At 39.5% G+C, this 23,961-nt stretch overlaps 4 protein-coding genes across 9 annotated transcripts in view; 2 read left to right on the top strand and 2 right to left on the bottom strand.

Moving 5' to 3' along the window:
* LOC6575248 (elongation of very long chain fatty acids protein AAEL008004) overlaps positions 1-16,155 on the top strand; it is a 34,194-nt gene extending 18,039 nt beyond the window's left edge. For 3 of the 5 annotated variants that reach the window (XM_032733683.2, XM_032733686.2, XM_044007909.1), the window contains exons 3-12: positions 6,132-6,319; positions 8,913-8,995; positions 10,076-10,183; positions 10,485-10,565; positions 11,545-11,628; positions 12,701-12,757; positions 12,819-12,924; positions 12,990-13,126; positions 13,203-13,358; positions 14,312-16,155. In XM_032733683.2, coding sequence (XP_032589574.1) covers positions 6,262-6,319; positions 8,913-8,995; positions 10,076-10,183; positions 10,485-10,565; positions 11,545-11,628; positions 12,701-12,757; positions 12,819-12,924; positions 12,990-13,126; positions 13,203-13,358; positions 14,312-14,677 — 1,236 coding nt within the window. In that variant the 5' untranslated portion in view covers positions 6,132-6,261 and the 3' untranslated portion in view covers positions 14,678-16,155. The remainder of the gene's footprint in view (positions 1-6,131; positions 6,320-8,912; positions 8,996-10,075; positions 10,184-10,484; positions 10,566-11,544; positions 11,629-12,700; positions 12,758-12,818; positions 12,925-12,989; positions 13,127-13,202; positions 13,359-14,311) is intronic. The other 2 variants (XM_015167894.3, XM_002001226.4) reach the window with 2 other exon arrangements.
* Positions 16,156-16,225: 70 nt separating this feature from the next.
* On the bottom strand, positions 16,226-21,053 carry LOC6575247 (transcription factor kayak). Its single transcript, XM_032733670.2, has 7 exons — positions 19,117-21,053; positions 17,899-18,935; positions 17,683-17,836; positions 17,497-17,621; positions 17,329-17,431; positions 16,968-17,266; positions 16,226-16,912 (listed from the first exon to the last, which is right to left on the bottom strand). Exons 1-7 carry the CDS (start codon positions 20,659-20,661, stop codon positions 16,801-16,803), a joined length of 3,375 nt encoding a protein of 1,124 aa, XP_032589561.1. The 5' UTR covers positions 20,662-21,053; the 3' UTR covers positions 16,226-16,800.
* A 252-nt stretch (positions 21,054-21,305) lies between these two features.
* On the top strand, positions 21,306-22,214 carry LOC6575246 (putative lipoyltransferase 2, mitochondrial). Its single transcript, XM_002001224.4, has one exon. It carries the CDS (start codon positions 21,485-21,487, stop codon positions 22,169-22,171), a length of 687 nt encoding a protein of 228 aa, XP_002001260.1. The 5' UTR covers positions 21,306-21,484; the 3' UTR covers positions 22,172-22,214.
* LOC6575245 (tRNA (guanine(10)-N2)-methyltransferase homolog) lies at positions 22,185-23,897 on the bottom strand. 2 transcript variants are annotated; one of them, XM_002001223.4, is made up of 4 exons: positions 23,737-23,897; positions 22,886-23,678; positions 22,623-22,821; positions 22,185-22,565 (listed from the first exon to the last, which is right to left on the bottom strand). In XM_002001223.4, the coding sequence occupies exons 1-4, from the start codon at positions 23,863-23,865 to the stop codon at positions 22,205-22,207; spliced, it is 1,482 nt and encodes a 493-aa protein (XP_002001259.2). In that variant the 5' UTR covers positions 23,866-23,897; the 3' UTR covers positions 22,185-22,204. The 2 variants fall into 2 exon arrangements, with proteins under 2 accessions (XP_002001259.2, XP_032589566.1); XM_032733675.2 differs by lacking the exon at positions 22,185-22,565 and having other exon boundaries at positions 22,710-22,821; positions 22,882-23,678.
* Between the last annotated feature and the right edge of the window lie 64 nt (positions 23,898-23,961).

Genomic DNA, 23,961 nt, shown 5'->3' with positions numbered 1-23,961 from the left:
CTATTTATTCTTAACGAGCAAAACGAAGACTCAATTTTTATACCCTGAACCCATTGAAAATGGGAAATCAGGGTATAATGGTTTTGTGAAAAGTATGTAACAGGCAGAAGGAATCATCGCAGACCCCATAAAGTATATATATTCTTGATCAGGACGACAAGCTGAGTCGATATAGCCCTGTCCGTCTGTCCGTCCGTCCGTCCCTCCGTCCGTCCCTCCGTCCGTCCGTCCGTCCGTCCGTCCGTCCGTCCGTCCGTCCGTATGAGCAAAAGGATCTCAGAAGTTATAAGAGCTAGAGAGCTGAAATTTGGCATGCATACTCGTGTAGATCATAGGCAGTACGAGTTTGCTTTATTTTTTCGATAACTCATCCGATAACTTTTTTATCGAGAATAATCGAAAAATCGACATTGTTTTTTCAGCCTAGTTTCAACACTTTTAAACCTGGAGACTTCAAATTTGCGTTGTATATAGAGTTAATGGGCACAAAGATTTTGTAATTTACAGATTTTGGATACCACGCCCCCTTCGCCCCCAATTTGTAAAAAACGCATTTCAAGTACTAGAGACTTGTGCTTTGGAATGTACACACATTTTAACTATATGAACACATTCTGAAAGTTTCATAAAGATACTCTTACTACAAGAGAAATTATTCAACTAATAAATTCTCATAATATTGCAGCGCAGCCCAAGCGTAGCCGCTGCTTACTGCGCAGTTAGCAGAGCGCGTGCTTATAAGTGCATGTGTATGTATGTGTGCATAGAAGAAGTGCAGAATGATTAGAATATCAGCTTGGAGGGTTCAGGGTATCTCCCAGTCGAGCAGTCTCGACTGGAGCCTTCTTACTTGTTTATACTAGAATAAGTCAATTTAGTATTTATGCCTTGTTTATTTGAAATCAATTCAAAAAAGATTTGAGTCCTGAAAAAGCTCCTTAAATTAAAATCTTAAATTTTAAGACTCTATGTAAAACTCGAGACAATACTGAAACCATCTTTTATGCTCTTAGCCATTCTAAAAATAGTCGGAGTCATTAACACTAAACTTAATTCTTTAGAAATTTTACGGTCTTATGTAAATGAATTGAAAGGGCTAAGAAATGTTTGTGACTCTAAGCCATTCTCTACCTATATAGACTCTTCTGGAATCCCGCATACTAGACATATGTAAATTTTATTGTGGATTACATCATCGTTCAAGTGATAAATGATAATGAACAATTGTCCACATTGTTCACAGTTTAGACCCAGTCAAGCATTCACTAGCCATATTTCAATTCATATTTTGTAATTTTTGTTTGTTATTGGTTAAAACGAGATTTAGTTTTGTGCGCTTGATGCGTGTCGGTAATATATATATTATATATATATATTTGAGTGATGCGATCGTATGCATATTAATAATTAAATTCGCATCAGATTATTTAACAATTGTCGACGCTAATTTGACACACTTTATGTTAATTTATTACGAAGTTTAGCGGTTCGTATACATAATATAATGTGGTTGATGAACCGTTCGAAGCTGTCGTTGAATTTCCGTCAAAATCGATTCATGATGCTTAAGACATGCCTAATATTTACCTATTAAAGTGAGTAGGGCTAAATGGGTATATATGTATCTAAAAAGAAGTTATACATGATTTGTCTACAATATAGATTTTAATATAAATGTTGAGCTGTTGTTCAATTGCAGAAACATAGGTTTTTCTATATTCATAATTTATCAGTGTATTTCGTAACTCGGGTAGAGCTGCTGGGTATATGAAGACTGAAGCTTTACATGATCTGTCGTGAATATAGATTTCAATACAAAAAATATAAACCGAATAATAAATTTGCTATATTCATATTCTTTTCCCAGGGTATCTCATAGTTGCGCCTAGTTTTTGTTGATATCAAATGGGGAATTTTAATAAGTTTTTAACCAGTTTTTTTTTTTTAAAGTTATTTAGCAGTGCTATTAAATGATTTTGTATTTTCGAATTGTTTTCATGATTATCGTCGGCTGTCAGCGACTGATCTACAAATGTCGCAATAAATTGAAATTAATTGGCATGAATAAATCTCAGGTCAACAGCTCGGCCTAATCACACACACACGTACACACGCATACATAAACAGCTTAAGCGCAAATAGCGCATAAACCTTCGTCTAATTGTCGCTTAGATGCCCTTTACGCTTTAGATATGGTTAATATACATCTCATGGATGCACGTGAGCTGTGAGGCTCAGGGCTGGCAGCAAGAGATGGACAAATTTATTTAATTACCATCGCAGTTGTCTGTCAGCCAAACACTTCAGATAATTGCAAGTGTAGGCCAAACAACCTTTGACTGCGCCTCCATTCATTGACCCGGCCCGTCGAGCACTGTCAACACTTGGCCAAACAGACACACACACAGATACGCACACATACAGTCATGAAAATCAATAGGAAATTGAAAATGCGAGCTGCTTAACCAACCACCAGGCAACCAAACAACCAAACAACCACCCCCAACCAATCCACTCAATGCCTGGCTCGCAATGCACGTGACACCTTTCGGTGGATAAGAATTGAGGCGAGGCCCAGCCCCTCAACTCACACTGATACTCACACACACATACATACGCACACAGCCATAGACACTGCTTACTCACTGGCATAATACGAGCAGCAAAAAAACAACTAAAACAACAGCTACAACAACAACAATTACGACGAGGCACGCGTCTTTTAGGCGTCATTCATGGCGTGTTGGTTGCACATTAAACGCGTTTTCATCGTGAATGCTTTGGCTTTAGCCTTTTATTTTCTCGCTGGCCGCATAGTGCTGGCCTCAGTTTAGAGGGGCAGCTGAGAAAAAGCTAGTTAGAAGGTAGAAAAAGGCTATATTTTGGGTAATGGAGATAGAGCTTATTACAGTAATTATCTACTAGATAATATTGTATATTTATATTTTATAGTAATATGTAATTTTTTTTTTTTTTTATAGTAATACAATTTAGGTTAGAAATAAAAAATTTTAAAAAATTGCTAAAATAATATGGAATTGAAAATTTTTAAAATTTTAACAATTGTAATAGAACATGTGGTTATGAAATATATAATTATTTTTCCATTAATTGGCTAATGAATAAACTCTAAATATTAAAATTTAAAAACAATTATATGTATCATAATAAATACATAAAATAATGAAATAATTAGCATTATTTTTTATAAAACAATTATAAAAATGAAAATTTGAAATTATCATATAATATAAATAATTTTATTAATCTACCATTAGTTACTTCTATAAGTATTAAAATTCATACAGCTGAAATATCGCAATTTGTAACCAGAGAAACAAAAGCTGAACGTGCCGCTCTATGTGTGTGTGTGAGTCATGTCAATACGAATCCAGGCAGTTCCCATTGCCCGATTTTCATTCAAGAAATTTGCTGAGCGGCTCTGCGCAAAAGCGGCCCAGAAAGAGAGACCAAAGAGAAACCCTAACAAGGAGGGCTAAGGTTTTTCAAAGTGGGCCCACTGAGGGGATAAAGAGCCGCCATCACGTGATATTGTGTGTGTGTGTGTGTGTGTGTCTGTATGTGTGTGACAACGTGGCGCCGGTTAAACGGCATGTTGCTGTCTGAATTCGGCGCCCTGGAAACCGAATTCGTTACGGGCTCGGTTTTAGCTTCGGGCTTGGGGTTTGTACTTGGCTCGGTTTGGGGTTCGCTATTGCTAGTTGTTTTTATTTCGTTGTTGTTTTACTTTTCTCTTCTGTTTTTTGTTTTCGTGTTTTTTGTTTTTTGGGTGTCGCTTTACATGCTCGTGTGCATTGTTGCTTCATGGTTTGGCTTTTGTGTGTGGGCTTACAACAGCAGCAGCAACAACAACAACACCAACAACAGCAAACACGCTGTGAAATCAGGTCAATGAAATAGCAATATTTGGCACGGCTTTAAAGCGTCGTCGCTGGCATCGCATTTCGTTGTCGCTTCTTCTGGCTGGGCGAAGGTGAGCCTGAGCCCCAGTGGGTCGCCTTCGCCGCCACCTCCTCTTTGGCATGTTGTGGTGTCAGACGTTGCGCTTGCCAATCGGGCCACCCACCCAAAAACATATAGACAAAGACAGAAGAAGAAGACAAAAATCAACACTAACTGTATATAGCTTCTGCTACTCTGTTGCTGTTGTTGTTGCTGTTGCTTTGTTGACAACATTTTCCGCTTGCACGTCTTGAGCTCTATTTATACTGTGTGTTTCTATTATCCGCTTTTGTCCTCTGACTTTGAATTTATTTGTATTCAGCTGGCAATGGCTTAGTTTATTGTTGACGACGTGCAACACGTACAGCTCGATAATTGGCTTCGTGGCATTAGCACGCTTTGACCAATTCATTAAAACTGGAATCAAAGTATCTTATTTTGTTGTTGTATATTTTCGCAAGTGGCTAAAGGGATTAATTTTTCTTATATCTTAATCAATTTCATACGCTGTCATTTGCGACATATTTACACTGATAGTAATTTATTCAAGTTTTGGTAAATTTTAAGGGAAATTCCAATTCAGCTTAAGCATTACAGATGATCAAATTCGAAGATTCCTCATACAAATTTCCCACTATTGTGTGTTGTCATAGCTCAAGGCTAAAATCCATTTCTCGTAATGGTGAAATGTTGATAGTCCATAAGTTGTTTTTCTAGTAATGACTAACTCTATATTTCGCTGAATCCGATCAATAATATAATGAAATTTGTCTGAGTGTAATTGTCTTAACAAGCTGGGACTTCGATTTTTACATCCGCCGCAGCCAGACTCGAGTCCATTAGTTCACTCACCCATCACAGCCGCAGTGAGGTAAGCAATTAGATAAAACAGAAAGAGATAGAGCGAAGGGGAAAGAGAGGGGGAAGAGAGAGAGGGATAGATTCCTTTGAGCGGAATATTATTTAATATTTACAGTAGCACACGGCGTATGAGTAATGTCGTTTTGCGTGCGTGTAAATGACGTCAACAATTGCTATTCATTTGGGTCTAGTTATTTATTTATTTATTTATGCAGAGGCCTGTCAATTGTACTAACATGGCTCTTGTTTCGGGCCAGATTTGTATTTTTGCAAATATTGCTATGCCAAGTGCGTCTGCCAGAGGAAGGAGCTGGCCGGGCATGAGAGGGTGTGCAGGGAGTGAGGGCGTGCAGCTCTGAAAATGCGCTGTCAGCAGCTGCGGCTGTTGCACTTTATGTGTGTTGCCAAAAAAATTTGTTTGCACTGAGCCAATTGCAAAGCTGTTACGTGCTGCCAGCGTGTAAATGTATATTTACGTGCTGTGTGTGTGTGTGTGTGTGTGTGTATATGTGTTGATGTATTTGCTTAGTCAGTAAGTTTGTCTGTCCTTGAACTTTCGTTGCACTTTAGCACACAAATCCCACATATAACTTGATGTAGAATATTTAGAGAGTGCAAAGTTTGCTCCTTACATTATTTAGGTAATGCCTTTGACAACTTTTTGAGGTCAATATTGCTTTCGTTTCCCTCTGTAAATATATTTATATTACCCATACGCCGAGTGCGCCTCAAATGTTATGTAATAAACCCCCAAAAAAAACATATATATCGATTTCAGCTTATCTAGATTGATATGCGCTTGATTAGGGCCAATATCGTATCTTCTGTTTGAGCTCAAAGTCTACGCTTATCGTCGATTGGCCACAAGTTGAAAGCCGAAAAAAAAACCAGAACATCAAATTATAAACAACATGTAAATATGCCGCTCAAACGCTGACTGGGCACTTTCATATATATATCAATTTTATATATATGTTTTATTTCGTTCTTTTTTATTAACTTTTAGTTTATTAACCTAATTTTATTGCTGTTGCCGCTGGGCTGGCTGTCAGCCGCTCTCATGAATATATATTTATATGCACATATGTATATGTAAATATATTTATTTTATTTATCGCAATAATTAGTGAGTTGAAAGGCAATCGCGCAGCTTGAGTGTTCTCGCTTCTTTTCACAAATAAATCACCGTCTAGATTTATAAATATAGAGCATAATTTATAGCTATACATATACTTACATTCATAGATTTATACATTTAATGATTTTACATAATTTTAATTTGTGTTTCTTTTCTTTTCCCATTGCAGCTCGACATCTTTCGCATTGCACTCGATGCGTTGAACTATTCGGAACGAACCACCAATAAAAAAAAAAAAAGCAGCACACATAAACACACACACACCCACACAGAACCCCACTTACACACACAGCAACAAAATGGCCTTAATTATGAAATACATCGAGAGCATAAACAGATATATGGACACACATAGTGGTAAGTTGTGCCAGCTACTAGCTATGGCTAACACTTACATAGCTATCTATATTTATATGATAAATGTATATGTACAAACATGCATACCTATACATATACATATATACATATGTATATGTTTAGGCCCGCTAATTTGTGTAACCTTGATGTTTCGTATTTGTTGTTATTATTATTGTTGTTGTTTCTGTTTGTTGATGTGCTCGCTGCTCTTCTTTCTGACATTTCTCTGCAAAACAGCAAAGGTTTAGCAAATGATTGAGTAATTTTTGACACCAGCTCACTAATTGCCCCAAACAGAGAGAGACAGAGAGGGAGAGAGAGAGAGCGGCTAAAAAACAACTCTAGGTTCAGGCCAAACCACAGCTAATAATCAAAATTTCAATATCAGTCAGTGTCTTGGCTAAAAGGAAATTTAGCAGGAAGCTCGCTAGCAAGCTCTCCCTCTCTCCCTCTCTCTCTCTCTCGCTCTCTTCCAACCTGCATCCTTTATGGCATATATAGATATTGTATATACTCTCTCTGTTTATTTTATTTATTATGCCACACATGCAGCATGTCCCCCCTCACTTGTAGAAATGTTTAGCGATTTCGACGCGCTAAAATTATGTTTCAATATAACATGGATACGTACTCACATACAATAATACATACTCGACTTTAGATATACTTTTTATGTATAGAGAGAGAGAGAGAGAGAGAGAGAGAGCTACCATAGCTGCTGCTACTTATTTGACTGTGCGTGTCAGCATTTCTTGGAAGAGACAGACAGAGAGTGAAAGAGAGGGAGAGAGTTTGCTTTGGTTTGGTTATTTTAAGGGCGAACGTATAATATGTCTTATTTGCGTTATATCGGAAGTAAAGTAGCCATCAAATGGCGCCACTCTAACAAAACACGCATACATATATAATTATTATAACATCAGTCTGTTTACAAATATTGCTGAAAGAAGCAGTAAAAAACCTAGGCCACGATATGCCTTTTGGGAACTCTATAATAATTCTAAAGGGAACGTATTGTTGGGACTTGCTTTATTCTGTTATTGCGATTGAAGTGTTGATAAAATTGTAGTACTATGTTGAGAGAGGTTCTTATTGTAGTCTCATTAAGCTGTCTTAAAGAGGTTTTGTATAGCAAAAGATAGATAGATAGATAGATAGATATATAGATGAATAGACAGATAGGTGCAGATAGATAAATATATAGATATATGGATGAGTGATGGATAAATAGATGAATGATAGATCGATATATATTCAATCTTGTGTGGAAACAAAATAATATTTCAATTTCTATTCATGGTTCATTAATTCTAGTTTATTCTCCTTAGACAGTTTATTTACTTTGAACAACTTTTCATTGATTGTGAGAAATTATATCTAGTATTGGATACCTGCTCAAGTTTTAAATCATACTGCGTGTTTCCACCTTTGAGCAGAGATTTAAAACAATATTACTGAATAAATTTCTAAATTGTCTTATGCAATTGAGAAACTTGAACATTGCTCAAACACTTGAGACTGACTAAATCTATCTGTCATTCAGACACAACTCAAGTTGTTTCAGAGTTTGGCACTTGGGCGAGCTCGTGTTTCATGATTAGCTAATGTGATAACCGGACGAGTTACCCTTTATTTTCGCAATCATTCATTCAATCCATTTCGGCAACAATTTCACTTGGCACATTTGCTCAATCAAGTTCGCTTGCCTTAATTAATATTCGTTTATTAATTTTTGGCTTTTGGTTTTTCGACTTTTTCACTCTTTATGATTTGCTAATCTATTCATCAAACTGCGGGCTGGGCCGCTGTTCAATTTCGTACAGTTTTATCATCTATCTATCTTTGATTGTTTTTTTTTTTTTTTTTTTTTTTTGCTTACGCATATGTATATTTTATTATTGTTATTATTGATTTATTTATTTTGTGTCTTCCTTTTGCCGCTGTGCTTGAGCAATCAAAATTCGCGTGATTATTCGTCTGGTTGCATAAGTTATTCATGAGTTAAACAGTCGACTTGAGTTTACGCATTTTTATGACAATTATCGCTGCCGAACTAACTGAATGCCAAATGAAGGGAGTGAAGAAATTCCCAAAGCCACGATGCATATAAATATTTTATAAAAAATAATATATATCAATTAAATAGATGGTTAAACTTGAACTCTGTAATTGTTGTGCATTAGCCGGGATGTGCTGCATCATTATCATTACCATTACCATTATCATTAGCCTCGCTAATGAGTGCAAGTCTGTGACATTGTCTGAATACACGAACTTGCTACAAATCAGGGCCAATGCCCAATGCCCAATGCTAATGATGTTCCGATGATAACGCTTGCTTCGTTATCTAATATAGATACTTACTATCTAGATATACATGAATATACATGTAACTGCTGTTTTACACATACATATGACAAAGGCTCTCGTACATGACAACAACAATAATAAACACTTTATAAACAACATTTGGAAGTAGGAAAAACAATTTAGGCATCAGCTAATGAATTGAATTATTTATATTTAATTGATTTATACACTGCCTAGCTTAATCACGCTTACTCACTTCTCTCTTTTCTTTCCAATTGCCCAGATTCAAGGACAAAGGACTGGCCCATGATGTCATCACCCTTCCCCACACTGGCCGTTTGCCTCACATACGTCTACCTGGTTAAGGTAAGTCGTCACACTGCCCACTACACAACAGGTGTTTCACTGGCTTTATGGCCACTTGATTTGGCCATATGGTTAGCCACTTAATAAACAGATTTGGGTCATATTCCAGACCAGACCAGACCAGAACAGAACAGAGCAGTCGCCACTCCGGCGTAATCTCAAGTGTTATTAACATGCGGAAAGCACACACAACGTGGGCGTGTACTCGCTGATAGTGTCTACGCTTTTTTATCCGTGTTTGTTCTTGTTTTTTGTTTGTCGCGCTGAGCACATTTATGATCCAGTTACATAGAAACTAAACTCAGAGCGAAAATGAATTTCTAATCATAAGGCGTTTTTATAATAGTCCAATTTAATCAACCCGCTGATAAGGCAGACAGTACTGTGAGTCAATTCTATACGTATGAGAAATTCCAGTAGTATTAGGCGACGATATCTACAATAGAACTTAGATTATATACAACTTTATAGAAACCCAAAGAAATACACCTGAAAATGAGGGCGAAAAAAGATTAGATCGAAAGCAGTTGATAATGAGTTGAGAAGGAAGTTGAATAACTTTAAATGGAAATGCTTTCAGAACGTAGATTACGGAAATATATAAATACATATAAACTTTTTTAGTAAGTAGTTTCTCTGTGTGTCTGGCTCACAAAGCCAAGTTGATAAAGATAGCAAATGTTTACCCGCAGCATAGACGCACTAGTTTATCAGTTATAATTATAGCCAATGATTTATCAAGCTAACAAGAAAACACATACATATACAAAATACTCTTTCCAAAAAGGAAATGCTCTAAGCGGCCATCAATCATGAAGACATTTTTAATCAAATAAAAACTTATATTTTAGACATACATACATGTCCACAAAAATTTGTCAATTTATCGATCTTTATCTCCTAACCTTATCTTAAAAATGGGAAAATACAATGTTGGCATAAAATTCGTCTGTCTGCTGAGCTATAATATATACGAAATATAACAAATTCCTATCTTGAGCTAAAAAATCGACAACTCTTCTAGCTGCTATCTCTATTTTGACAGCTTGCCTAATCAGTTTCAATTTCTTTGCTACTCAGGTGCTTGGCCCGCGATTAATGGAGAATCGAAAGCCCTTACATCTACAGAACCTGCTGGTCATGTACAATGCGTTACAGGTTGTATTTAGTGCGTGGCTCTTCTATGAGGTAAGTGTCGATTACAAGCATGAACGCATGAACAAACACATCATCATCAACAACAACAACCACAACAACTTTATGGCTGGCGTCGTCGTCGTTTTGGCTGCTTGCTTAACTGGCCCGCAAAGCGTTTAAATGACAATCAGCTTGCAACGTGCAACGTGCAACTGGCAACTGGCAACTGACAACAGGCAAATGTTACTGCTGCTGCTGCTGCTGGCGCTTTTAATGTGCACTTTATTTTATGTTTTTCTTACGTTCTCTCTATTTCATTTTTCTTTTGGCATTAATCTGATTTTGTTTTTAGTGTTTAATGGGCGGCTGGTGGGGTTCGTACAGCTTCCGCTGTCAGCCAGTGGACTATAGCGATAGTGCCACATCTAGGAGAGTAAGTGTCCAAAAAAACAACAACAACAAAAACCCTATATATAACTCTGTGTATGCAGTAGGAAATGCCCCTCTCAGTGTCTAGTGAAAGTGAAAAGTGTAGGGAAATTGTCTCATCCAGAGTTCCCAGTTTAGATCACAGATCTTATATATTTTTTACATATATATATATATATATTTACAGTTGCGTCCATGAAATTAAAACTTGATCCAAGTGAAACGGTACTCATTCCGCGTATATAGCTACATAACTGGATTTCATATTTAACTATTTATTTATTTATATGCAATCGCTTCTGACTCAGTCACGAATCAAACAATTTTAACCAGCATTGCTTTATATATTCAACATATATACATATTTTTTATTTATTATTATTTTCTTATTATGTATTCCTCTTATAATTTATAATCACATTTAATTAGCTTTTTAATAACTGCGCCGCATAAAAACAATTACCGAGCGAGGCGTGCAAAAAGTGTAGCTGGTTTCTATTTAGCGCCCTTATATATACTTACATATATAAGCATACACATGTATGCGTCTATGTAGTGCTATATACATGTTCTGTATATAAGAGTATGGTAATTAATTTGTGCAAAGAAAACAAAAACATGATCGCTTTAAATAATGTTGCTGCTTATTTTAATTAATATCATTTAAACGCTGTCTACTAACCGAAAAAAAAAACTTCAACTATGTGTGTGTCTGTGTAAATATCAATGTATGCGTGTGTATCTGTGTGTGTGTATCTGTATGTCTGTGTGTGTGTGCCATGCCTAATTCTTTACAGCTTTTACATCAATTGGAAGCCGCTAAATAAAAGTGCCAAAACGCCAACGCAAAACCGATGCCAGCAAAAAGAAAAAGAAAATCATCATAAATCACAAAAAAAATTAAAAAAAAAAAAACAAAAACAAAAACAAAATTTCGATATATGAAAAGAAAAACAAAACAAAAATAAATTCTACATTTGCAGATAGGAGTTTCCGGTTGGCTAACAGGACATTATAGCTTCCGATGTCAGCCAGTTGACTATAGTAATAATCCTAGAACGTTAAGGGTATGTGTTAAACTGACAAACAGACGTTGAATAACGATATTGATTAGCTTCTATTGATAACGATAAACTAGTTGATAAGAATACTTTTGGTGTGCTTCACACTGGTGTGCTTGTGTGGGTGTGTGCGCCTGAATTGGTTCTGGGCTGATAATACAAACAACAAAATACCTACATAGATACTTACCATACCAATATTCAATATAAATATATATAAATATAGTCTATCTACTTTGGGTTCACAGCTGTTGGTTTCACATGCGCGATAATCAAATTTTGCACCTATTCTTACACCTAAACAATAACCCAATTCTGTATAATATATAATTACAACTTATGCTAACCAACAACAAAAACAACAACAACTAGATCCTAATCCAGATCGGAGCATGTGTATGCCGTATGCATAACTGCCAGCACCCTTAAATTGTGTCACTAAAACAGATCGATAACAATCGTTATCGATATCATCTCTCTTACAGAATGTAGAAAACTCTGGACCCCAAAAAACTACCTATCCATCCAAACTGGAACCTGTATACAAACACTCTCTATCTCTCTAAGCCCCCATATAACTATATATACATATACAACCCCCCGAAAAAATACATATTTAAGACTCTATTTATCAATGGCCAGGCAACTGATTTCTTCAAATTTTCTCCAAAACCGTTAATCAATTAATTGAATGTTTTTACCCCCTCCAACTCTACTATATTTTTTGAACTTTCTGCTGCATTTTGACTATTAATATACTTATTAAAGCGTGTGCATGAATGACTGAATTGAATTGAATTGAATCAAGTTACAAAATAATTTGATTATGATTTAAAAACAATAAACATAAATTGAAGCCTCTAACTGAGTGTGAGTGATGGAAGAGAAGCAATGGCCATGCCGTGCTTAGTGGATACCCTAATCAAGATTTGATTAAGTGTTTCATTCATGAAACATACGCAAATTAGGGTATTCAAAAGTCTGTGTGTGAGTTGATTTAATTTCAATTTTCGCCTGCTCAAAACCTTTGCTAATCAAATCTACAATATTTTCTCTGCTGCTGCCTCCTCCCACTCAGATGGTTCATGCGTGCTGGTGGTACTACTTTTCCAAGTTCACAGAGTTCATGGATACGGTAAGTGTGACTCCCATTCACAATGTAGCTCAGATTCACAATCGTCGATGCTCGTTTGCAGATTTTCTTCGTGCTGCGCAAGAAGACGAGCCAGGTAACAACTCTCCATGTGATCCATCACGGCTGCATGCCCATGTCGGTGTGGTTCGGTGTTAAGTTCACTCCAGGTGCGTTTCCTGAAAACGGCCAACTGTGTTGTCAGATACCCTATAATGCGGCATATATATTCTAGGTGGTCACAGCACATTCTTTGGCCTGCTCAACACATTCGTTCACATTGTGATGTATACGTACTACATGTTCTCGGCCATGGGTCCACAGTACCAGAAGTACCTCTGGTGGAAGAAGTACCTGACAACGCTGCAAATGGTAAGCGGATTAATCATATCACTATTACTATATAAATCAGTTTATTAAATCTGTGATTTATGGTCGCCCGGTACAGGTTCAGTTTATTCTTATCATGGTGCACGCCTTCCAATTGCTCTTTATTGACTGCAATTACCCGAAGGCCTTCGTCTGGTGGATAGGCATGCATGCTGTTATGTTCTTCTTCCTGTTCAACGAGTTCTACAAGGCAGCCTACAAAAACCGTCTAATGGTGAGTGCCAGAACACCCTCTCAACTGGATAAACAAAAGCCAGTTTTGCCTCTCTCTCTCTCTCTCTCTCACTCTTCCGGAAATGAGAGCATTTTGAGGTGCAACAGCTTCTCACGTCGCCCATTATGATAATTATCGGCCATCAAGGCGCATAGTTGAAAGGCCTAACTGAGGCCTACTCGCCCCGCCGTGGCTTCCCACGTTGCTTGAACGCCATTTAAAGCCCCACAAAATGACATAAACATAAAATGCGTTCGCATTGCTCGTATTCGAGATTCCGGATTTGTTCACGAATTCGTGAAAACGAAAACCGTGTGAACGCTTATATCACATACGGTTACATCCGATCTCTGTATGTTGCAGACGCCTATTGCAAACATCTGTTTCTCGCTCTCGCTCTCTGTGGTCTAAATTCATTAACGAAATTTCGTCAAGTAGGTCTCGGGGGAATTGGGTTTACATTTAAGTCCGCTTTGTCCAACACAAAAGCGCCAAAAATGTTGTCGCTTAATGATCTTCCACGCTCAACGTTGGCCCGTTGATGTCGACTGCGGCAGCGGCAGCGACATTGTCGGCGACCCACAGCATCCATTGAGCAGCGCTCAAGTGAAAGTTGAATGAAAAAAAAAAAAAAAAAAATACGAATGAAAAAGCAAAAAAAAAAAAATAAAAAAAAATAATAAACAAACGCTGACAAAGCGTCTCAGCTGATTGCATAATATGTATTTCTGTTGTTGTTGTTTTTTTTTTTTTGTGGGCCGCACACACACAAACATAAACAAAAGAAAACCCAAATAATGAAATATAATAAATTAAAATATACGTGTATGTGTGTGTGTAATCACGCGTAGCATGCGCAACATTCATATCAATCATACGCACCGTGGGTCTGCAATTACAAATTAATATTTCCTTTATGTGTTTGTTCACACGCTTTTATTTTTTTTTCGCAGAAGCAAAATGCAGCGCTGGCCAATGGACACGCAAAGCCGAACGGCTACTGCAAGAGCATCAATGCCCACGACGATCTGTTCTTGCCACAAACGACGACGACAGAGGCAACAGCAGCAGCAGCGTCAGCTACGGCCAAGGCCAACGGCAATGGCAACGCGGCGCTCAGCAATGGTCATGCGAATGGCCTGAAGAACGGCTATAAGACGCTGGCCAATGGCGATGCGGTGACGTCCTTGACCAATGGCAGTGCGCACAAATCGAACGGTGTCCTGCTCGCCAATGGCTTTGGTAATGGCAACGGCTATGCCACCCAGCTGCTGGACGATGTCGCCCAGGAGCTGAAACACCGGAAGACACCGAAATAATATCGGGATAATGCGGGTCGGCGCCAAAACAGAGCTTAGAGGAGAGGGTCAAACAGAAGAGAGCACAGCCAAGCGCCCGGAGCAGCAATTCATGCTCCAACAGTCATAAGCACACACACAAATCCACACATATACATCCACACATACACTCACACTCGAACAGCATTCATTTACATCCACATAAGCAGATATACATACAAGTTTCGGATATTGTATTGACATTGAAATAACTTTTAGTGAAGTATAAAAATATATATATATATACATAAAAGTGAAACACTAGGGGCATATTGTTATTGGTACTAATTATTATTAAACAATTTAATTAATAATAATTGTAATGCATAATAATGATAATAATGTTTGTTTTTACGGCGAGCATTCGCTTTGCATACTACAATCTGGTGCATACATATTCTTTTTTATATATGTATGTGTGTGTATGTATATACAGCGTATGTGCGCATGTATGATGCATCCATATATATAAAATACATTTTTGTTGCTTTTTTTTCTCTTTTTAACTACTTTAGTTGTACAAAGCTTTGTATAGAAAAAACAAAAAAATACAAAAAAAACAACAACAAAATATAATAAAACAAAACAAGAAAACAATTTAAAAATTGAGCCTAATGCTTTATTTCACTAAATTGTATGTGAGCATGGAATTAATCTATGTATTTAAGCATAGAATTTAATTTATATACTTATATATATATACTTATATATAAATGGAAAACAAAAACAAAAAAATACAAAAATAAGTTGGTTCAAAAAAGTTTTGTAAATGTATAAAGAAAAAACAAAAAATAATAAATTGTAATTTAATATTAGTCGCAATATTTGTTGAGGAATTTAAGCAAAAGCAGTCAAAACTATTTAAGCAACATATACTATAAACAACAAATTTGTGGAGATTCACAAATTGAAAAACAAAAAATCCATAAACAACAATTACATGTTTCATTAATTTATTACAAATAAATTATGCCACTAAACTGCAAACATTTTTGAAGGCATGCAACATTAGCATGCGACAGCAACTTACGACAAAATCAACAAAAAGAAAAAACCCCACAAAAATATACACATATATACATAATATGAATAAGATAAAATCAACAAAATTCCCAAGACAGCAAACTTTGTTGACAGAAAGAAAAAAAAAAAAAAAAAAAAAAAACAAGAATAAAAACAAAAAATCCAAGCAAAAAACATAAACAAAATAGACTTTAAGTCCCACACAGTCTAGGTTCCATAGGTATTCAATTGCAATACATTTTGTATGCGTAGTAGCCATTTTTGTGGAGCTGGAGCAGTATGTAAACACTATGTATGTAATTGTAATTATTATTATTATACAGAGAAAAAAAAACAAGAAACAAAAGAAAACAAAAATAATGTGTAGAAAATTAGGCGGAAATGGAGTGGAGCATTTTTTCAATAAAACACTAAAAAAAATACGCTTATGCAAAAAACTCACAATTCTTTTCATTTTACGATTTACAGAATACTTCAATTTATTTCAGGAATAAAAGATTTGTTGCCTTAGGTTCTCTATATATGATGATTTTTATTAACATTTATAATTCGGATGTGTTAGATTTTACATATATATTTGTCGGCTTATACGCCATGGCGTGGCGTATAAACCGTTTACAATCTATAATTTTATCTTAGATTTAGACTTGTTTTTGCTACGAGCTAAGCGTGTTAAGCTGTCCATAAGCGGTAGGCAGAAAGTAAAATGTAGAACACAGACGTCAACTACTTAAGTGATGGGCAATCGTAATACCCTTAGACTTATGCAAGACCATTATTAACACAAAGATTCACAAATATAGTAAATCATACATAAACGGCAATTGGTAGTCATTGTACTTATGTCGAGTAGAGTGGAGATATCATAGAACTTAATCTGTTTCGATTGTGGTCTATTCGTATGTATGTATGTGTGTGTGTGTGTGTGTGTGTGTGTGTGCTATATTGGGAGATGGTTGCGCTGATGTTGGCCTATTAGAGTTTATCTATGTGAGTAGGCAGCCAACGGCGCAATGCTTATAAGAACTGTAGTAGACTGGAGATTTTAAAAACACTTAAGTCTATGCCACGCACAGCAAACTTTAGTTGCGACGCGTGCGACGGCGTGAATTGCCAGCGAAAGGCGTGGCATTGGGCGCACCCGGATGCTGACCGCTATACAAATTGTCCAAGAACTCGTGCAGCGTAGCCTCACTGCAAATGTATATGTGAAATACGAATTCATTTTGTGTGATCAATGTGGACTTACCTGACACCACTGGCTGGTCCGCCAGGATGATGTGCATGCGATTGCGCTTGCTGCTGGTGTGAATGTTGCTGCTGCTGCTGATGATGATGTTGTTGCTGCTGCTGTTGCTGTTGTTGCTGCTGCTGCTGTTGAGCGCCGCGCACAATACGATACTGTACCATATGAGAATTGGGCTCCAAATGCGACAACGCACCCTTCTGGCAGTTGGCCCACTCGGTTATGTCGTACACTTTGCCATCCATCAACGCCAAATATTTCCAGCGCAGACCCAGCATGCTTGTCTCCGCCCAAATATCACCCTGCCAAATGGAAAATATATTACTAACAATAGTAAACAGTGTCTACGCCGCTCTCTACTCACATCCTTTGCCGAATGGCGTATCTTACAGGAAGCGCATTCACGCGCTGCATAATGAGGACGTTCAGTTAGCTTACGAGGATGACGTTGCGCACAGGTGCTACATCTGTTGATGCAAGAAATTATTACTTTAAGATTTAGTTGCTTTGCTAAGTCACTCGTGGCGCTCACCTTATAGTATTGGCCGCCTCGGTCATTTTGGTTTGCAATTGCGATAGCAAATCGTGCAGCTCCGTCCATGCCTTTTCCGCGTGCAATGCCTCGGCAATGCTTTGGTCATAGGCAAGACGATTTTCCTGCAAGCATTAAAGCCATTAAATACATGATCTTAACTGAGAATCTGGAAGATTTATATACCGGTTCACCAATCAATTCGAATGCGCGCTGCAGCACCTTGAATGCCTCCTCAGCGCCCGCCTGCTTGTTTTTATCCGGGTGCACCAGAACAGCAATTTTCTTATAGTGTTTTCGTATCTGCTCCTGTGGACTATCCGGCGGCACGCCCAATATGCTGCAATAATACAATGTTATTATTATAGCTAATGGTATTTAGTGTTGTTTGCTAACACAAACCTATAGGCATCCTTTCCCTTGCAGTTCAACAGCGAGTACATGGCCTCTTCACCTGTCTGCGGCAGTCGACCCGTTTTGAATGCTTCTGCATTAGCCTCCGGCGGCTTTCGCTTGTAGAAGCGTCGCCAAAATGCCCAACGAGAGTTCTTCTTGAAGCGCGCATCGAAGCGACGACAATAGTTGCGCCACCATATGCTCGGTTTGCCCGAATTCTGCTTCAGTTCCTTGTGCAGCTGGCGTGCATAAGCGACGCCAGCCAAATACGCTGTGGTGAGGCGCTCATACGCCATGCTGCAACCGAGCACAACAATGTCGTAGACCAAATAGAACAGCCAGGTGATCAGCTTGAGCGTATAGATCCACCAGGTGTGTAGAATGCGTTTGGCCAGCTCATAGTTGCGATTTGAGGCACTCGCATGAGCTGGCGAATTGGATGAGCCATATGCACCGCTTCGATTACGCTTCGAGGAGTACGAATACGAGCCAGAGTTGGAGCTTAAATTTGCATTCGAGGAGCCCGCATAGCGCTTCGACGACGATGAAGAATTTCCATTGTTATTGCTGTTGCTGCTCATGTTGTGGTGGCTATTGTTGTTGTTGCCATTGGAATTATTCGAATTGGCATTCGAGTAATTTGCATGCGAGTTGCTGTTGCTGCGATTGTTGTTGTTGCCATTGTTTGACTTGCGGCTGGAAAAGTTATTATTGCTATTGCTGCTGTTGCTGCTGCTGCTACTGCTGCTGGGAGCACTGCAGCTGTTGCTGGTACCCATGTTGCTGCTGCTGCTGCTGCTGCTGCCGTTGCCGTTGCTGCTGCTATTGCTGTTTGCCTTATTGTCATTCGTTTTGGCGGTGAATCCATTCAGATTGTTCGTGCTATTCGTGTTGTTTCCGAATTTCGTTTGGGCAGAACGCTTCTTTTCCGCATTGGCTTTACCAGATTTAAATGGTGGCGGCAACTGTTGTTGTTGCTGTTGGGGCTGGGGCTGTTGCTGCTGCTGCTGCTGTTGTGGTTGTTGCTGTTGCTGCTGCAATGGCTGCCCAAGTAGAACAGAAATATTAGTTCAATAAATATATGACAATAATATTTAATTATATATTAAATACTCAAAATTCTGACATTATCTATTAATAATCAATGAATGCTGATACACCTCGAGAAACAATTTTCAGTTTCCTAGATAAAAACTAGTTTTCTAGTTTATACACGGGCCTTACCGCTTTTGGCTGTGCTCCTTGATTCGACTGCTGGCGCTTCTTGCTGCGATGTCCTGTTGCGTTGCTAGATTGTCCATCCTTGATTTCGTGCAGCGGCGAGCGCTTGGCATTATTGCGCATCTCCCTATTCCCATTTCCATTGTTATCCTCCTTGCCTGATCGTCTCTGTGTTGGATGGCCATTCTCCAAATTATTTACCGAGCGTGTCTCATTGCCCGCATGGTTGCTGGCGAGCATTGTTGCCGCGGTGCCACGCAGTGTGCTGCCCTTGCTCAAGACGTCCGAGTAGGACATGGGCATGGGCTTCACCTCGGCCACAATGCGCTTCTTGCCCTCGGGCGGACCAGATACCACAATCGGTGGCTTCTTTAGGGCAGTGGTTGTGGTTGCTGCGGCTGCAGATGATTCTGCAGCACTTGTTGTTGTTGCCGCTGCTAATGCTTCATTTAGCTTAACATCTTTGGCGGCTGAGTTAGCCGGTTGTACCTCCACGCTATTGGCATGATACTCAGGTAGTGGCGCTGGCGACTGTATTTGTGGTTGCTGCAATTTAACAGGAGACGGCGGCTGTTGCGGCACTGTCGCTGCCACTGCCGTCGGCGTTGCTTCCACATAGGTGTTCGTTTTTTCAGGCGCCTCAGCGCCGAACTGTATATAACTGCTGCCCGTTAAATTGGGGGACCAGTTATTTACAAGGTTATTTATAAACAAGTTGGCGCTATTGCTGCTTGCCACAGCAGAAGTGACGCCCGTGGGGATATCATCAACCTGATGGAATTGTGGAGGTGTTTGCTGTTGCTGCTGTTGTTGTTTTTGTTGTTGTTGTAGTTGCTGTTGCTGCTGTTGCTGTTGCTGCTGTTGGCTTATAATATTCATCTCTGGCTTTGGCAGCAGCGGATTGGTGGCAAACAGTTCATATAGTGGCGTTTGCTGTGCTGTCGATGGCTGTGGCTGTGCCTGATTCTGCCCAGCTGTTGCAGCTGCCGGATGATGCTGGTTCGCTGGTGCAATATTGATATGCGAGTAGTTTGCTGCTGCAGCCGCTGCCGCATGCTGGGCGTAAACATCATTGACGGCATTCTCTGGACAGTGATACACCTTCAGGAAATTTCCATGGCCGACAGGCAGCACAGAATACGTTTCGGTTTGACCTGGTGGTCCGGAGTACGCAAGATTGTATAAATATTCATTGTAGACGTGTGGAGAAGGAGCTGGCTGCGGTTGTGGTGGCTGATGATGATGATGGGGTGGAGGCGGTGGGGCGTGTGGATGGTGGGGTGGAAATTGGACACCCATGTGCGGTGGCCACATTAATGGTCCCTGCCCCTGCTGCTGTTGCTGATGCTGATGCAACAAATGTTGTTGATGGTGCTGCTGATGCTGTTGCTGCTGTTGTTGTTGCTGCTGCTGATGTTGCTGGTGTGCCAAAAAATTGGCAAACTCCGGACTGTGTGGTGGCAAACTGTGATAGGCGGCCGCAAAAGCCTCATCCTCGACAATCCCACTCGAGCAAATGCGCTCATCCTGACGTGTCTGCGTCGTCATATCCTCCAAAGAAAAAAAAAAAACTTTTGCCAGTGCCTTTTGCTTGCACTGACGCTATGTCCTATTAGAATTTCATGCGTTTGTGCGTTTTGTACGCTTGGCGCTCCATTTATGAGTTAGCGCAATAGTTTGCAAATACTGATTGCAAACGTTAATTGAAATACAGTTGCTACACTTCTCTTTTTGCAATAAGTTTTAACACAAATAATATATTATGCTTGCGTGTGTAAGTGTATGTGGCACCAATGCCACTCACAATAAACGTAAACAGGGCTACATAGATATAATCGATTTGACGCGAATTTGCGAAATAAATACTATTTTTGCATATTTATTGGAATCTGGTATTGTTTATTTTTAGGATTATAATTTGCTGAGCTAATTTTGGTATGATATGTGATTTCCTAATATACGAAACAATGACAATAGTTTTAGATTGGTGTTCATTATTCGGGCGATGTGGCAACTGCGCTCTGTATCTATGTATGTTGGCTGTAAACATTCAACACGCTGTTAATTTTATATCTGCTGGAAATATATTAGGACGATATACAACATTTTTTCAGGTAAATCGCATTTGACATTTAGTATATTCAAGTACCCCCAAGAACCTGTTAGTACTTCATATCGAACACGCGCCAAATTTCGAAGGGGTATGCAATGCCACCCGGTCACACTATTTAACAGTGACATATTGAGCATTTATGGGTGGCAGGTTGGCGCAAAAGTTCTATGTAACGCATAAAATGAACGATTGTCAGACACTTGGTTAATCTGTTTAGCAAACTGCTGAAAACAGCAGATCTGCTAAAATCAACACGAAATGCCAACAACTCGGCCCATAGTAACTGTTGTGCGCGCTGGCCGACAAAGTTATGCAGCTGGTTTGCGAATACAGCAGGAGTTGGCTAAACAAAATGTGTCACAGCATTCGGAATTTCGTAATTTCCTGTTGCTATTGGAACATGATCCAGTCTACACCATTGGCATACGAACCAAAGGCTACACAGATGAGGACGAGAAGAAACTGCGCAAACTGGGCGCCGATTTCCATCGTACTGATCGCGGAGGACTTATAACATTTCACGGTCCCGGTCAATTGGTTGCCTACCCGATAATAAACCTGCGCCAGTTCACGCCAAGCATACGATGGTACGTCGGCACACTGGAACGCACAGTGATCGAAACTTGTCGTCAAATGGGCATACCAAATGCGACTACCACAAAAGACACGGGGATTTGGGTTGATGATCGCAAGATTTGTGCTATCGGAGTGCACGGCTCTCGTTACGTCACAACCCATGGCATTGGCCTCAATTGCTCGACTGATCTGAAATGGTTTGAACACATTGTACCGTGCGGCATCGAGGGCAAGGGCGTCACCTCACTCACAGAGGAGCTTGGAAGACACACCAGTATAGCCGAAGCAACAGATGTCCTGCTGGACAGCTTTAGGAAGATCTTCGAGTGCTGCGTGCGGGCAGAGACACAAGCGCGAGTCACTAATTGATGCCAACGATATGTTTATGTATTAGTAAATTATTTAGTTGAAACGCGCTTTATTTAAATCACATTTCTTGGCCCGCCCATCACTGGGAAGCTTCCCACGCATCTCCATCTCCAAACGACCCTGTTCCCTTAGAGCAGCCTTTCGCATGCGTCGCTCTTGCCGGGATTCTATTTCACCATTTGTATTAAAGTAACGTTCTCTAAAGTTCTGCGAAGCAGCAGTGGTGAGCTGTGTGTCATTGGAATTCTCATTGAGTTTTTCTTCCTTGATGTACTCCATATGCTTCTCATATGTCAGCAGACGTCGCGCTGTATTTCCAGCTAGTGGCTGCTCCGAGTTGGCCACGAGGCGCAGATGCGTGTGTTGAGGTATAATTGTTTCATTGTAATCCTCACTAGAAGTAGTTAATATCAGGAGTTTGCCAACTGTGGCTTGTGCCTCGTTTACTTACCGATGAAAGGGCAACCAGCAAACAAGACGTCCGCCCAGCTTCAGATGCGTTGCACCAAATTCCAGTAGATCCGCATATAAATGGTGCAGCGCGTAGTGTGAGGTTGAGGGATAATGCGCCATATCAGCTGTTCGGGTATTATCCTTGGGATTAACTTTAGTCTCCACCTTCTCCGTTGCCTCACGTATTCCATATGGAGCTGTCAGTAAAGAGAAATTTGCGTAAATTTCGATTGATGACTTCTTAGAAAAAGCTGTACCCACGATCGGTGATGATGCTATCGAAGGTAATTCGCCTGTGCCACAGTGGATTTGAAAAGTCAGCGACCAACACGTCCATGTACCGATTCGCACATCCGTACTGTTGCAGATTAGCTCGAATACTCTCATCTTTATCACGCACTTTCTGGGTAATGCGACTGGGCCGGCAGCGTGCATGCACCATCATGAAGTCAATGTCGGCGCCCAGCACGTACCCTCCAAACTTCGCTGCACTCACCAGCAGTGAGCCAGTGCCCACAAAAGGATCGAAAACGAGGTCGCCGTCACGCACCAAAGCCTGATTGGCCATCAGGAGGCTGAGCTGTGCATCCATGCTTGTGTTGCCAATGAATTTTCGTTGTTTCAGCGAGAGCTGCTTGATCAAATGCCGCTGTCCGTGCACCAACATGCGGCCAAAGAGAATATCTTCGGGTTCAGCAGGTACAGCTGTGGGATCCAAGCCCCAAAATTCCAGGTACCACCATTCTACTTGTGGATTCTTCAGATTGACAGCTCCTTCGATCGGCAAATAGTCCATAGTTTCGATCTTTTCCACCTTCTCGCGCTGGCTAAAGTGCTTGTTGTATGTCTCCACGGTTATCTTGAAGCTATTGGCCTTAAAAAATTCCTTGAGCGCTTCTTGATGCAAATGCACGTGATTTTGCAATTGTTTATGAAATTCAGGAAATGTGCGGGCATGCGAATATAGCTCGATGATAGAGCGTAGTGCAATCGACCTGGATGCATATTGATGTGCTGTTTCATCATTTGGAAATTCCACTAGCCAAAACGGTTTCTGTAAAAAATATTTTATACTGAAATTGGCTCAAATCAAGTTGGCCGATGTCTGTTACCAAGCGATGTTCTGAAAGGTTTCGAAATTGTAGACCAAACAATTTAACAATCGATTCGAATTCGGCGACACGAAAGTCAACGTGCTCCTGGGCAAACCAAAGTATATATTTTTTCCATAACATTGTCATTTTTCTAAATTGTAAATATCATTATGTGCATAAGCGTGTATATTTGTTGTTTTAACATTACATAGGTGTTAACGTATCGATTATTTGGCAATTTCT

This window comes from Drosophila mojavensis, unplaced genomic scaffold (assembly GCF_018153725.1).
Source record: "Drosophila mojavensis isolate 15081-1352.22 unplaced genomic scaffold, ASM1815372v1 contig_231, whole genome shotgun sequence".
NCBI lineage: Eukaryota > Metazoa > Arthropoda > Insecta > Diptera > Drosophilidae > Drosophila > Drosophila mojavensis.
Note: the sequence above shows the minus strand (reverse complement) of the source record. Positions and strands in the feature narration are given on the sequence as shown.

Coding starts and splice junctions, on each gene's coding strand:
- LOC6575247 (XM_032733670.2), bottom strand. CDS start 20,661: ATGACGACGCAGACACGTCAGGATGAGCGCATTTGCTCGAGTGGGATT. Junction 18,936..19,116: donor AAGGAGCACAGCCAAAAGCG/GTAAGGCCCGTG, acceptor CTACTTGGGCAG/CCATTGCAGCAGCAACAGCA. Junction 17,837..17,898: donor AAGGGAAAGGATGCCTATAG/GTTTGTGTTAGC, acceptor GTATTATTGCAG/CATATTGGGCGTGCCGCCGG.
- LOC6575246 (XM_002001224.4), top strand. CDS start 21,485: ATGCCAACAACTCGGCCCATAGTAACTGTTGTGCGCGCTGGCCGACAA.
- LOC6575245 (XM_002001223.4), bottom strand. CDS start 23,865: ATGACAATGTTATGGAAAAAATATATACTTTGGTTTGCCCAGGAGCAC. Junction 23,679..23,736: donor ACCTTTCAGAACATCGCTTG/GTAACAGACATC, acceptor TATTTTTTACAG/AAACCGTTTTGGCTAGTGGA. Junction 22,822..22,885: donor CGATAGCATCATCACCGATC/GTGGGTACAGCT, acceptor CTTTACTGACAG/CTCCATATGGAATACGTGAG.